Genomic DNA, 15,496 nt, shown 5'->3' with positions numbered 1-15,496 from the left:
GTGTGGGCTCTGCCACAGGGCTCATCTCAGACTTTCAGATGATTTTGTATTTGTTGATCTGGTTTTGACTTAGAAGTTCTTAGATTCTTTCCTTTGTATCTGCTCTCAAACTTCTGTACATAAAACATGAATCTTGCTTAGGAAAGCCCATGTAGGGATCCAGATGCCTCTTTCTCTGACTAGTGGGTTTTGCGCTTTTTTTTCTTACAAAAAGTGCTTTCTTCAAATAAAATCTCACATTGTGCAATAATATTATATCTAACATATTTATTGAGCACTTAGTATGTGCCTGTCATCATGCTAAATGCTTTGTGCTTTCTCATGTTGTCCTCAACACAATGCTATGAAGTCCTCTGTCATGTTACCCATTTTACAAAGGGAGAAAGTAAGGCTCATGGGTGTGACCCTTTTCAAGCTCATGTAACCCATAAGTGGCAGAGCTAGGAGTGGGTTATCTGGGTGTATTCTGGCTCCTGCAGCCCAGCCTCACTGTGCTCTACTGTCTTCAGAATTAAAGTGGAGAAGCATGCTTAGGAAGCGAGGTGCACAGAGAAGGACTGAAGCCCCATCTTCTCAACTGTCACTTTCACTCCTTTCTCTGGTGGTCCCTGAGGAAACTCTGGGAAACCCCTAAAGCCTCTCGGGAGCCTCAGTTTAGAAACCTCTGCAGCTGACAGTATAAGCAAGATTCCAAAGCAAAGGAGGCGCTGCACGTGTACGTGGCACATTGGCTGTCAGGGGAGGGGTGTGGGTCTGTGGAGGTTAAGGAAAGAACTCCAGAAAGGCCAGGGTACTCAATGACTACTGGAAGGTTGGCTACTGGAACTCGACTGGAGAAACCATCTTTTAAAAATATCATATGCATGTGAACTACATGCAGCCTCCCCGCCAGCAACCCTCCCGCTCACTTGGATATATTTTCCAGTAGTCATCATTCTTTACTTTGAAAAAGCCACAGGCAAGGCAGGGTGAGTTCATGAAATTCTAGAGTATTTTGCAATCTGTGACTGTCCACCCTCCTGCCTGTAGTGCAGCCAAGCAGAAGTCCTGCTTCAAAAAGCAGGTCAGAATCCTTTGTGGTTACCACACCAGGGCACAGATTCAGCAGCACTCTGCTCAAGCCATTTGAAGGGTTTTTGAGAACAGCTGGTTTTCCTAAATAGGCTGAGTATTCCACCCTTCCCTCTCCCAGACATCATTTGTCTAGAAGGCACATCATTTTTTTTCTCCTTTTCCTTCCCTTCCCTCAGGTCTCAGATATCTAAGCTGTTAAAAATTCTGAACTGGGAAGCTTGAGATGGAGATCTGTTGTTATTTTTGTTTAATATGGACAGTGAAGAGAGGAGAGGGAAGGCTGTTTTTCCACCCAACAGGGAGTGGTGAGGAGTTCTTTTTTTTTTTTTTTTTTGAGATGGAGTCTTGCTCTGTCGCCCAGGCTAGAGTGCAGTGGCGCGATCTCGGCTCACTGCAAGCTCCGCCTCCTAGGTTCATGCCATTCTCCTGCCTCAGCCTCCTGAGCAGCTGGGACTACAGGTGCCCGCCACCATGCCTGGCTAATTTTTTGTATTTTTAGTAGAGACGGGGTTTCACCGTGTTAGCCAGGACGGTCTCGATCTCCTGACCTTGTGATCCGCCCGCCTCGGCCTCCCAAAGTGCTGGGATTACAGGCTTGAGCCACTGCGCCCGGCCTGGTGAGGAGTTCTTGGCTAGGGTGAGCACTTCCCAAGTGCCAGGCATGTGACTAAACACTTTACACAAAATCTCATTCAATCTCCCCAACTCTAGGAGGCAGAGGAAAGCATATCTCAAAAAACTGGCTGCAGGTCACATGGCTGGTAAGTGGCAGTGTCTGCCCATGAACCTGGGTGAACAGGAAGCTGCCACTGCAACAATCTTTAGGGGGGCCCAGAATTCCAGATAGTATTTCCTGGGAGGTGGCTAAGGACCTCAGGAGAGGTGTCTCAGAGCCTGCTGGCCACGGAGCAGGGAAAGTTGGCTGAGCAGTGCCCAGAGGTAAAACTGGCTGTCTCCTGACCCAGCCCTGGCAGAGGGGGCTTTTGCAGAAACTCCAAATGGATGCACCTCTCTGGGTGGCAACGTCCTTGTTGAAAAAAGACAGAAGGCCCCTCCTGCTGTTCCTCCCACCTGTGGGGGAGAGCAAGGGCTACGAGGCTCACCCGGTGCCCGGGCAGCTCCAAGAGAGGTGTTCACTCCAGGTGAACATTTCGCACCTAACTTTGACCTTTTGGAGGTCAGTGATACTCAGCTTCGCCTGAAATCCCGAGGGCCGGTGGCTACTCGAAAGCCTGGCTCCATCCCTCAGGGAGCCTTAGGAACCTGGGCCAGTCTTGAAGGATATTTTATTTTCATCAAGGCATGTGGAATTATTTCAATTCCGCATGCCTTGATGGGAATTTCTGTTCTCTCAATGGGTGGTGGGAAGAGAAGGCTGTGTCTTCGATATTGCCTGATGCAGGAATCACAGAAGCTTCTGGAAGGGATCCTAGCAATGACCTGGTCTAACCTTTCATGACGCTGATCGAAATGCAGAAGCCTCTGGCCGGAGAGCTGTGTCTGAATATCTAAGACTTGGTTGGATTTAAGGAACTCTGGCAATGCCACTGGTGATCACTTCTGTTAACTTCATTCTTTAAAATTGTGGTAAAACATACATAACATAACACTTAACCAATTTAACTTTTCTTAAGGGTACAGTTCAGTGGCATTAAGTACATTGTTGTGCAGTCATTGGTGCTATTCACTTCCAGAATTTGTTCATTATCCCAAACTGAAACTAATCCTTTTTTTTTTTTTTCCCAGAGTCTCCCCCTATTGCTCAGGCTGGAGTGCAGTGGCACACTCACGGCTCACTGCAGCTTCAACCTTCTGAGCTCAAGGGATCCTCCTGTCTCAACCTCCCGAGTAGCTGGGACTACAGGTGCGTGCCACCATGCCCAGATAATTTTTGTATTTTTTCACAGAGACAGGGTTTCTCCATGTTGCCCAGGCTGGTCTTAAACTCCTGACCTCAGGTGGTCTGCCTGCCTTGGCCTCCCAAAGTGCTGGGATTATAGGCAGGAGCCACCATGCCTGCTCCCTGACTCTTCTTTTTTTTTTTTTTTTTTTTTTTGAGACAGTGTCTCTGTCTGTTGCTCAGGCTGGAGTGCAGTGGCATGATTGCAGCTCACTGCAGCCTCAGCCTTCCAGGCTCAAGGATCCTCCTGCCTCAGCCTCCCAAGCAGCTAGGACTACAGGCATGTTCCACCATACCCGACTAATTTTTAAACAATTCTATAGATATGAGGTCTCACTCTGTTGCCCAGGCTGGTCTCCAATTCCTAGGCTCAAGTGATAATCCTGCCTCGGCCTTCCAAAGTGCTAGGATTATAGGTGTGAGCCACTGCGTCCAGCTAATCCTTCAATTTTTTAAACACTTACATGTGCTTACCAGGTACGAGACTGTGTCCTAAACACTTCCCATATGATAACTCATTTCATTTGCATAACAACTCTACAAGGTAGCATTGTGGTCATTCTGATTTCACAGATGAGAAACTAACTGGGACATGAGAGGTTAAGATGACACAGCTAGTGTCAAAGCCAGACTTCCCATTTGGGACACGCCAGATCTTCATGACACAGAGCTGCTGCTTCACTGCCCAGGCCATTGCCTGGGGCAGGTGGTTGTGGCCCATCCCTCCCACTGCCACCCCAACTGCCTCCCAGTAGAATAGGCAGGAAGAGGGGGCTCCCACAATGGCAGGTCTGGGTTAAGTGAGGCCTGGCTTTGTGCATAGGTAGACAGAGAGCCTGGAGCTGGGCCCCACCACTGTGGGACACATAGGGAGGGCATGGCGACTTGAAAGTTTTCATTTTCCTCCTTCAGATTTAACCTGTTAACCAAATTTCAAGAGAAGGAGATGCAGTACATTTCTCATGTCTTTCTGGGAAACAATGTGCTTCTCAGGCCTAAGGGAGAATTGTACAATGTATCTGTTTGATTCAAGTCCAAATGCAATGATCTAGACCTTACAGATGAGGGTGAGAGATTTCACATGTGCGTGTGTGTGCATGTGTGTGTGCATCTGTGTGGGGTGGGGGCAAGTGTGGGATTGCGTTATGTAGGTAAGTGCCTCAAGTCTGTGAGTGCAGCCTGGCCTCTGGCCCCTGGCCCCATAGGCAGGGGCTTCTGGCTGCAACCGCTGGAGGCGTGGCCTCTCTTGCACACTGCCTGCCTCCAGACACTGAGTCTGGACTCCTACGTGGGGTTAACACTTAGTGAGAACTGACAGCTTGATTGGCACTTGCATCACCACCAAGCAGCGCGTGCTCCTGTCATGCCAGCAGTCAGCCAGGTGTGCTGTGATGTGCGGTCACCCAAGCACCTCAGTGACAGAGGCCCTCAGAGGGTTTCTGGGGGCAAAGCTCGGCTGGCCTCCCTCCGGCATGGGATTTTCTCAAGGTCCCATGCTGCCTTCTCAGGTGGAGAAATCTGGGCTGAGAGAGAGGAGGAAGGGTGGGGAGGGAGGCCTGGAGAACAGCGAGGGGCTCATATTTACTGAACACTTGCTTTGTGCCAGGCTACATATTTACACCCTTTGGTTCCCTTAGTCCTTATAGTAGCTCTCATCACCCCTGGTTTAGGGAAAAAGAAATAGAAACTCAGAGAATAATGATATATTAATATCAATAACCACAGTGTGATATCAATTATAAGATGGGTCAACTTGCATGGGGCTTAACTGTGAGGCCAAGGGCAAGTCACTTAGCCTCTCTGTATCTCAGTTTCTTCATTTATAAAACGGGGATAATAACTGTTCATCTCATAGGGCTTTGGCAAGGATTGAGATGGTGCTTGGCACAAGGTTTGGTACACAGCTCGTGTTCAGTAAATGCTGGCTAAAACCACCATGATCAAGCAAACACAGCAGACCAGGTCCTGGGCTAAGGGCTTTCTTTCTGCTACATTGTTTAAATATCATAATAACCCCAAGAGACGTATATTTTACTTGGTAGCAAAATGAGGCTCAGAGAGGTTAGCTGAGCCGTGCACAGCCTCGAGGCCACAGAACTAGGGAGTTTGGGGGTGAGGGTTCCAGCACCTTTTATCTGCAAGAGGTTGCCCTTCCTTCCATCCAGGAGCCCTCCAGTCATCTGCCCTGAACTCTGGTGTTCCTAGGCCCCAGCACAGCTTTGTCTTCCGCCTGAGGCCAGCACCACCTCCTGCCCTAGCCCATCCTGGCTGCGCTCAGATGGTCTCTTTCAAACGTACGCACCTGTCTGATGCTCAAAGGGAGGGTAGTACTCTTCATTGCTGAACAGATCAGTCCACGACATCAGGGGATCGCAGAAGGATGCATTAGGCAGGAAGGTGCTGTGTGTCACCGAGTCCAACATTACCCTGCAACAGCGGGAGAGGTCGTGAGGAGCTGGGGTGAGGTCCTCCTGAAGCCACACTGTGCAGGAGCCCCTAGCAGGGCAATACTTTGTTTTTAAAAATGATAACAAACCTGTCACTCACTAGAAGCAGACACCCCCTAATGTCACCTATGAGTGACATTATTCCATCCTCGCCACATCCTGTCTATCCCCATTTTAGATGAGAAAACAGGCAAAAGGGTTGAGACACTTGCCCAAGTGATATAACTAGGAAGTGGCAAAGTGGGGACTGGAGTGTGGAGGCTCCGATTATGCAATACTGCCTCTTTATTTATGTTTCCTGTTTGCTCACATCTGACCCCTGAACTCTGACTTATGATGTTCAATAATATGCTTCTAGAAACAGGGTGAGATGCAGCCATAAAAAAGAACAAGACCATGCCCTGTGCAGCAACACGCATGCAGCTGGAGGCCATTATCATAAGCAAATTAAGTCAGGAACAGAAAACCGTATACGTCATCTTCTCACTTAGAAGGGGGCACTAAACGTTGGGTACTCCTGGACATAAAGATGGGAACAATAGACACTGGGGACTACCAGAGGGAGGAGGCAGGGAAGGGGGCCAAGGTTGAAAAACAAACTACTGGGTACTACGCTCAGTACCTGTGTGATGAGATCAACAGCACCTGAAACCTCAGCATTATGCAGTACACACAGGTAACAAACCTGTACACATACCCCCTGAATCGACACTAAAAGTTGAAATGATAAAAATAAAATAAAATTGATTTTTTTTTTAAAGATGGAATCCCGCCCTGTCGCCCAGGCTGAAGTGTAGTGGTGTGATCTCAGCTCACTGCAACCTCTGCCTCCTGGGTTCAAGCAATCCTCCCACCTCCACCTCCCGAGTAGCTGGGACTATAAGTGTGTAACATTAAACCTGACCAAGTTTTGTATTTTTAGTAGAGATGGAGTTTCACCATGTTGGCCAGGCTGGTCTCGAACTCCTGACCTCAAGTGATCTCCCCTTCTTGGCCTCCCAAAGTGCTGGGATTACAGGCGTGAGCCACAGAAACTGGCCGAAAAAAAAAATAAATAAAAACAAGGTAAGAATTACTGTGTATGATTAATCCATCATTCTGAAATCTGAAAGCTCTGAAAACTGAAAGGAAGTGTGTGTGTGTATGTGTGTGGGTGTTTGCTGCAATCTTATTTTCTAGCACAAAACAGTCCTGAATTGATGTTATATAGTTTTATATACTGTTTTATATATACATACACATACATACAACATATATATGTTATACAGTTTTATAACTATGGTTACAGTTTTATTTATTGCACTGAGTGAATATTCTTATGATGCAGTGCAGAAATATTAATGTTTTGAGCAACCCTAGACCCTGAGGGGTAATCTGTACTCCATGGTATATATACTATCTCGCCTTCCTAAATCTGTGAAGAATTCAGAATTCTGCAGCATGTGTGGCCCAAGGTTTTGGAGACGAGTGTGGACCTGTGGTAACTGCAACAAGCACTTCGCTTTGGGCTTCATGCTAAGTACTTTAGTACTTCAGCTTCATTCTTCCTGGTCTGCAAAGAACAACCACTCTGAGATAGGTACTGGTAGCAGTTCCATTTCATAGATGAGGGATGGAGGCTCTGAGATTCCGGGTAACACATGCAAAGCCAGCGAAGCTGGGTGGTGGCTCAGGTGTGTCTGTTTAAAAAGCCCATTCTAATCGCTGTGCTCCAGTCCCCACACACTTTGGCGGCGGCAAGGAGCTCTGGGGCAGGGTGTGTGGTTAAGCCTGGAGGGAAGGCAGAAAAGAACAGGCCTGGGACCCCTGCTTGCACACATTCTTGCCTGTGCCAGGCTCAACTTTGCTGCTTCCCATATTCCCACATGCCACTCTCTGCTGAATCCCATCTCCCCACAATTCAGAAAAAAATAATAATCCATGTTTGGTGGATTAAATCTGTTCACCCGAATTCTTTTTTCTGATTCTTTTTTTTTTTTTTTTTTTTGAGCCATTCTCCTGCCTCAGCCTCTCCGAGTAGCTGGGACTACAGGCGCCCGCCACCACGCCCAGCTAATTTTTTGTATTTTTAGTAGAGACGGGGTTTCACCGTGGTCTCGATCTCCTGACCTCGTGATCCGCCCGCCTCGGCCTTCCAAAGTGCTGGGATTACAAGCGTGAGCCACCGCGCCCGGCCTCTGATTCTTGAAATAATGTTGACATAGAGTAGTTCTTTCCTCATTTTGCAAAGGGAACACAGCTGCTCAAGATCACAGCACTGGTAAGTGTCTTGGGATATTAAACACATGGAATTTTAAGATTGGCAGGAACGCATTCTTTATCTAGTCCAGTGTTTCGTAAACTTCAGTCATTTGCCTACGACTGTGATAATTTCACTCAATCCATATATTATGAGCACTATTATTTACTTAAAATACTTAAAAAAATCAACTCCCTTTTTGTTTTAACATAAATATGCTAATTAAAAGGAAAACTTTATATCAGCAATATAAATGGAAAGTCGGGATTTTTTAAACATACATAAAAATAAATATTTAAGCATTTGAATAAAAATGGTTCATGCACCACCTAAATCAGGGGTTAGCAAACTACATCCTACAGGCAAAATGCAGTCCCTCACCTATTTTTGTAAAGCCTGCAGTTAAAAATAATTTTACTGCTGGGCGCAGTGGTTTACGCCGGTAATCTCAGCACTTTGGGAGGCCGAGGCGGGTGGATCACCTGAGGTCAGGAGTTCAAGACCAGCCTGGCCAACATGGTGAAACCCCGTTTCTACTAAAAATACAAACATTAGCTGGGTGTGTTGGTGCATGCCTGCAATCCCAGCTACTCGGGAGAGTGAGACAGGAGAATCTCTTGAATCCAGGAGGCAGAGGTTGCAGTGAGCCGAGATTGTGCCACTGCACTCCAGCCTGGGCGACAGAGCAGGACTACGTCTCACAAAAAAATAAAAAATAAAAAATAAAAAAAACTTTACATTTTTAAGTGGTTACATTTTAAGTGGTTATATAAATATTTACATCATATCCTTGATTTTGCCTTTTGGCCTGCTAATCCTAAAATACCTGGCCCTTAAAGAAAAAGTTTGCAACCCCTAACCAGATTCATCTCGCACATTGCCAGTTGATGTGAGTACCACGTGTTGGAAAATACTGAGTTAGTCCAGTTTCCCTCCTCGCCTCCACCATTTTACAGTTGAGGAAGTTGAGACTCAGGGAATTTGTGTAACTAGCTCAAGGTCACATAGCCAGTGGATGCCAGAGTTAAGTGGCAGGGAGGTCCTTAGTTTTCTGACTCTCAATCCATCTGCTTCTCTTTCTGAAAACACAATTGAGCCCCAAGGCACACTTATATAGCAAATCAAACCTCAGTACTGAGGGGCAGGATTGTGTGATTCTGAAACCAAAGGTCAATTCTTTGCAGATGCTTGAAAATCTCCAACCACCATCATCATCACCATCAAATGTGCATGAGAGGCTGGGTGCGGTGGTTCATGCCTGTAATCCCAGCACTTTGGAAGGCCAAAGTGGGCAGATCACTTGAGGTCAGGAGTTCGAGACCAGCCTGGCCAACATGGCGAAACCCCGTCTCCACTAAAAACACAACAATTAGCTGGGCATGGTGGTGCACACCTGTAATCCCAGCTACTCGGGAGGCTGAGGCATGAGAATCGCTTGAACCCGAGAGGCAGAGGTTGTAGTGAGCTGAGATCATGCCACTGCACTCCAGCCTGGGTGACAGAGTGAGATTCTGTCTCAAAAACAACAACAACAACAACAACAACAAAAACGTGCATGAGAACTCCTCTCCAGATGTAAATATATAACTGAGTTTGAATTCTGACACTTAGGCACCTTTTCTGGGCCATCACCCGAGAGTTTCCAGACTCTGCTGGGAAGTCTCTTTACTGATGCCTGGAGAGGGTTAATGTGCTCTGCAGATTATCGTGGGCATGGATCTCCTCCTGGGAGCCCAATCACACAGATGTCAAGGCTGCCTGGGTTTGGGCTGTGATTTTCCCACGGATTGGCTGGTTTTATATCCTGAGTGTGGGGGGGCAGGGAGGGGGGTAGGATGCTGAGGGATGGGGTGAGTGGTTATGAGGAAGGGAAGGGCCTCACGAGCTGAAAGCCACTTCTGCTTTCTGGACTGGACTTCAGAAAAGTTCCTTTAAGTGAGGGCTGAAGACAAATATATCCCTTTTCTTCTGGGCCAGAAGGCTCAGAAAACTAAAGAAGAGGATGGCAGGCCTGTGATATGACCTTCATTGGATTGGGAGAAAGGAGAGGTGAATTCAACATAGAAGAAAACATAACAGTCCCCAGGTCTTCCGTGTCCAATAAGGAATCCATCAAATACAAAACACGGCAGTGGGAATGAGATCTTCCTCATCTATGCCTCGCTAATTGCTCTCAAAAGTCATTTGGTATTAAAAAAAAAAAAGGTCATTTGGTAAATTGAATGGCATTATATAAAAACTAGAAATATTTTTTGATCAATAGTATTTTTACCTCCTTTAATATTGTTATTCTTTCTCCTCTTTACACCGGCCCACTCACTTGATCTGTAATCTCTCTGGTGCTATACACAACGCTGTATCTGATTCCCTTTGGTAATTCCTTCTAAGGCAAATTATATCCATTAAGTTTTTGTAAAGGGCCTTCTCAGGTGTACAGCATGCTATTTTTCTTCTATAATTATTTCTTGCTTTGGGAAAAAATACCTTTTATAAAAGCAGAAAAAGGTGGTTTTTTTTTGTTTGTTTTTTTGTTTTTTGTTTTTGTTTTTCCTAGTACAGCAGGAGTGGGTGTTATTAACTCTGGGCTCTCCACAAAAGACCTTGGCTACTTAGCCAGCATGCAGTAGGTGTGAGAGTTCAAGAATAATGGCTGCTTTGTATTCAGCAGCCTCTCTTCTCTAGGCCCTCTAAGGTCCTCGCAATAATTGAACATTTTAGCTCTTAAGGACTTCTTTAGTGGAGGTAGAGCAGGATGGGTGGGAAAAGGCAGATGTTCGGAGCCCCCTTTCTCAGAAGTAACATTGTGGCCCAGGGATATGTGAACACAGGCCTGAGGTTAGGCCAGGCCTGCTCAAGGGGGGTGATATTGCCCCCCTCTTTAGGGGACAAAAATGGGTTCTTGGGGGTCAAAAAACTGAGTTATTAATTACAGTGTTTTATCACGCTCCAAAGGTCTACAGTAGATGTATAGTTTATCTCTGGTACTCACATTTCTGGTGGGGAGATGATTAAGAAAAAAATGACCTAAAAAGTGTCCTTAGGAGAAGCGATAAAAAAAAAAAGGTGGAAAAGCGCCGTGATAGATCAACCTAGTGTCAGCGTCAGAACAGACAGGGATTTCCTGGGAGGTCCCTTGGCCTGCTGTTCTGGACATACTTTTCATTTTGTGAGGGACTAGCTGGCTCATCATGGAAGGAGCCCTGGGCCTGGAGTTATGATTCTGCCTCTTGCCCCTCTCCAAATCTCAGTTCTTCAACTACTTAACAAGAACACAGATAAGACAGCCCCCAAGGTCTGGCCTAACTCTGTGACTTTCTGCAGTCACCCACCTGATTGAGCCAACACATCCAAACCTGGGCACTCACACACATATGCATACACATTGATTATATTTGCATTTTTTTGGTCAAGCAAGTCCACCAAATTGGAGGAAAATCCAACCACTACACACACAGACTGAACTTTTAGTGCTGAAAAAGCTCCCTGATTTCCTCTTCTCCCTTTTCTCCTGTGCCCACTGCCTTCTACCCCAGTTGGATGTAGATACCTCAGGACAGCTGGATATTCTTTGCCCAGGCTAGCCGGGTACCTTAAACACTCTGGACCCTCACTCACTTCCCACCAATAGATCCATGGAAACTAGAATCAGTTTCCCCCAAATGTAGTCATCATTCTAGCTGCCTAGTAAGTAGGAAAGCCTCAAGAATGATTAACACAAGGTGGAGGAATCAGGTGGGCTCACTTCACACATGAGAAAGTTGGCTGCAGGTACCTGTGGGAGTGAGGCAGAGATGGCATGGAAGCTGAGGTCCCCGGATGCCTCCAGTGGCTTCTGAACCCTTCTCAGAGCTGGCTCACACACCAAATGCACACAGAGAGGGTCCACCAAGTCGGATGGACAGGCCTGTGGGCTTCTCAGCGTCACACAGATCAGAGGCAGCAATAACAGGTGTGGCGCCCATGGCCTGAGCAACCTGGCACCCCTGCTCAGCCTCCCAGAGAGAGGGGAAGGAGCAAACCACTCACCCTTGGCCAGTTTGCCAGAGGAGGAAAATTCCTTCCTGACTGGTGGTGATCATCAACTTCGCTCTGGGCATGTGACCAAAAATTGGCCCAATTAAGCATCTACACATTGGCTGTTTACGGGCCAAATCATCACTGTGCAGAACAAGGCCATAGGGTGCAAAATATAGAAAAAAGGGGCCAAGATTGGGCTTCCTCAACCCCACCCTCTGAGTGGTATCATTGGGAAGAAAATCAGTTTTCCTTCCCTAAAGCCTCAGTGATACCCAAATGTCCACTACTTCCCAAGCCTTGTGAGCAAGGGAGGGTCAATTTCCCAGCCCTTGGACCTCCCTAAGAAGGGGCCCATTGAGGAGAACCCAGTGGAGTATTTCAACACTTACTGCTAAAGAAAGATTGAGGGTTGGGTGCTTGAGTGTTTGTTCTTCTGGGAGGAATCCCAGCAGCTGTGAGAACCAATTTGCTGACCTCTTGTCAAGTGATTCCTCATTTTTCTTTAGCTCGCTTAGGGAGTTTGTGTGTTGGTTTGTTTATAGCTGTTTTTCTGAAGGTGCAGCGAAGATCCAGAAAGGTATGCCATGTAGTTTGCTGTAGGCTTCGATGCAAAGCTTACCAGTTTTGGATTACATACATCGGGGTTAAATCCTACCTCTGCTGCCGCGAACATGGGGCACATTTCTTACTGCCCAGCCTGCTGAAATTCTTAAGCTTTTTTTCATATAGATGTGGTATATAAATATTCATGCCCCTCTTTGAACTCCGGTTTCCTCATCTCCAAAATGGGGATTTTTTTTTTTTAAATCATGCAATCCAATATATGCAAAGGACGGGGAATAATACATATATTCAATCCTGTTTTAGAGGGAAAAATCAGCCATCAACAATGTATCTAAAAATGTGCTACTCTGGTGACTTCTGAAAAAGGGAGACGACCAAACTGAAAACTCCGGCCTGAGAATACCTTAGACTATGAAACACAGTATCGCAGAGAACACGAAGACAAAAGAATCAAGCGTTCACTTGGATGGGCAAACCACCCCTTTCCCTGGGTCTCTGAACTAGACTGAAACACAGAGCTGCCTCCCTAAGTCATCTCGCCTTTCTGGCCTCAGTTTCCTCATCTGTAACATGAAGCGATTGCCCCTAGTTGGGTCTGACACACTTTCGGGCGCACAAAAGGCATCCACACGCGGGCCCGGCTTCAGCCTGAGCAGGGAGCTTGTGTTACCTGTCGCTGTCAGCAGGGGGCAACCCCGCAGAAACCCCACACACTGCAACACTGCAGAGTCTGACAAGGCCTGAGAACACAGTGGAAAAACCCTAACCATTGCTTTTCTGGAAGCATTCTCTTCTGGGGAGATGTCAGAGGGCAAATGGGTTTCTTTTAAAACTGTTTTGTACAAATTCCTGAAAATGCCCCAAACTATAATAAGACAGTTCTCTGTATCGAGGGGGTGGGGGACAGTGGGCAGGCCGGTGGGGAAAGGAATTCGGCCAGGGGAGAAGGGTAGGTGGGGGGCTTTCCTTGAAGCTGACTATTTTTCTGAGTCAAATCCAGCTTCCCTTCCCAAAGAAGCTTTAGGGAGGGTAGAGAACTGAGCGCCTGGGCGCGTTCTCTTAATTCCCGTTTGTTCAGCTAAGGGGTCCAGAGGGAGTAGGGGCTGTGAGGAGGGTGGGTGGCCGCAAGGCCTGCGGAGGCAAACGGGTCTCTCTCAGGCAAGCCGTCACATCCGTGTCAAACAGCTCCCGGAGGCCCTGGGACTGCACCCAGCGCAGGTGCCGGCCCTGGAGCTGGAGATGGATGAGCAGACCCAGGCCCCAGGCCGAGCCTCTGAGCCCTGACACCCCTTACGATTCATCCAAAAAAGCAAAGAAAAGGCGCTTACGTGAGGGCAGCGGTGGCTAGGTCCAAAGAGGAGGCTTTCAAGGCAAGAGAAGGCAGGCGCTCCCAGCACCAGCGTGCAGTGGAAATAAAGACACCTGTAGCCTTGTGATATAAGTGACACCTACAGACAGGTCCGTTTGGTTTTTCAGGTTTACGCACAGCCCCTTTGATGACGGTGACATACAGTGTGACACCGCTCCTGGGAGGGGGGGAAATGGTTCTCATATGCAGAAAGTTTACCTTTATCCTGCTTTTGTGCCCAGCTCACCCCTGCCCTGCAACCCCCCACTCCCAGCCCAGGGGACTCAGTAAACAAGCAGAAAATTCTCGTCCCTGGGAGCTGTGCGGGATCGTGCGTTTGCTGAGGAATTTTCCTCTGTGCAAGCTGGAGGGGAAACACAGAGATTCCACCCTGGTGCCCGTCTGCGCTGCCTCTCTCCCAGGCTGGCTGAGCCCCGTGCTTTATCATGTCTTTCTCCGTTTTTCCCATGTGGTGAGAAGGAAGAGCATTATAGGCCCGGTGTTAAGACCTCAGGTTTTGCAGCTAGTTGCCTTTGGATTCAAATCCTGTGTCCATCATTTCCTAGCTGTGCTACCTAGAAAAATGTAACTAACATCTCTGGGCTTCCTGAGTGTAATGTAAGTGATGGGGTCTCTCCTCATGGCTATTACGAGATTCGCAGGAGGCCAGGCAAGCCCTCGGTTAGCTGTGATGACTGTGGCATTGTCCTCGATAGGGCACGTTCAGCAGGACGCCCCCTGGCTATTTCTTCCAACCTACACCTTCCAACCAGGTGAAGGGAACAGGCAGCTTGGAGAACTATTTTAGGGCCTTTTCTTCCACTTTTTCTCCCTAAGCACCATCAGGGCATCAGACACGTTAACTTATTAAACTTCGAACACTTGGATGTAATGAGCCGTGCAGCGGCTTCCTCCCTTTCCCCTCGTCTGTTTCACAGATGGAGAAATGAAGAGGCTTAGTGGCCCAGTCAGGTGTCCAAAGCTAATAGGCCAGGGGGCCTGATGTGGATGCCAGCTCTCAGGTGTCTCGCTGAGAACTGCCCGCTTTTTAGTACTTCTCAGTGACAACAGAAACTCTGCCTAATTTAGGCTGTGAAGCACAGTGTCCCAGGTCATCTATGAGACAGGTATTTATAAACCTGTGCCTTTTTGCATTCTGCTTCTAGCCCTCTTGGGCAGCCGAGATGTTGTATTCAAATGGCAGACTCCAAGCTTTAAAGCGAAAGCAGGGACTGATTTGTTATGTTTTCTTGGGATCACTGGGCATGGGTACAAACACACAAATACAAATACGCATATAGCCTGCAGAAACAAAAGGCAGTTCATGAGAGGATTCGGGGTGTCATCATGGAAAAATTGTTGAAGAAAGATAGGTGACTGCCTAGGCCTCTATCTTGGCTGGGTAACCTGGACTTCTCTGGGCTTCATTTTTCCCCAGCGGCAAAAGGAGGAAGTGGGATTGAAATAGTGATTTTTTCAAACTGCGACTTGAGGAACCCCAGGGGCTCCCTGGAGCCCTTACAAGGACTTTTGCGGGTGAGAGGATGGGAGTGGAGTAGAGTGGGTTAGGCTCTAGACCACCCCGTTCCTTCCTGACTCAATAAGAGCATCTCAGCTTTTACATAAATCTTCTGGGTAAGATTTCATTTGAACAAAAGAATCTGCTCTTAGAAAGGGTTTGCAAGTAACTGGATCACATGGTCTTTGGGCTTCTTTCACGCTTTAAAATTCCGTACTTCTCTTCCTCTTTGGTTTCTAGGGGACTGTGGACTGTGATAGTCCTACACACTGTGTTTTCCATTGTTGGGCACTGGCCTATCTTGTCACTGGTTTCTGAAATGTTACCAGTGTTTCTTTCTGAACATATACATTCTTCTCAGTGGAGAGGTTTTTAGGGAAAACATGTT

General features: G+C 47.3%; 1 protein-coding gene across 4 annotated transcripts in view; it reads right to left on the bottom strand.

Moving 5' to 3' along the window:
• ELF5 (E74 like ETS transcription factor 5) overlaps positions 1 to 13,687 on the bottom strand; it is a 35,662-nt gene extending 21,975 nt beyond the window's left edge. For 2 of the 4 annotated variants that reach the window (XM_032166287.2, XM_032166289.2), the window contains exons 1-2: positions 13,570 to 13,687; positions 5,277 to 5,401 (exon numbers count right to left, since the gene is read on the bottom strand). In XM_032166287.2, the coding sequence (XP_032022178.1) occupies positions 5,277 to 5,397 (121 nt within the window). In that variant the 5' untranslated portion in view covers positions 5,398 to 5,401; positions 13,570 to 13,687. Of the gene's footprint in view, positions 1 to 5,276; positions 5,402 to 11,432; positions 11,614 to 13,569 lie in introns of those variants that run through there. The other 2 variants (XM_032166286.2, XM_032166288.2) reach the window with 1 other exon arrangement.
• Between the last annotated feature and the right edge of the window lie 1,809 nt (positions 13,688 to 15,496).

This window comes from Hylobates moloch, unplaced genomic scaffold (genome assembly GCF_009828535.3).
Source record: "Hylobates moloch isolate HMO894 unplaced genomic scaffold, HMol_V3 SCAFFOLD_11, whole genome shotgun sequence".
NCBI classification, from domain to species: domain Eukaryota; kingdom Metazoa; phylum Chordata; class Mammalia; order Primates; family Hylobatidae; genus Hylobates; species Hylobates moloch.
This window is presented reverse-complemented; position numbering and strand designations above follow the sequence as displayed.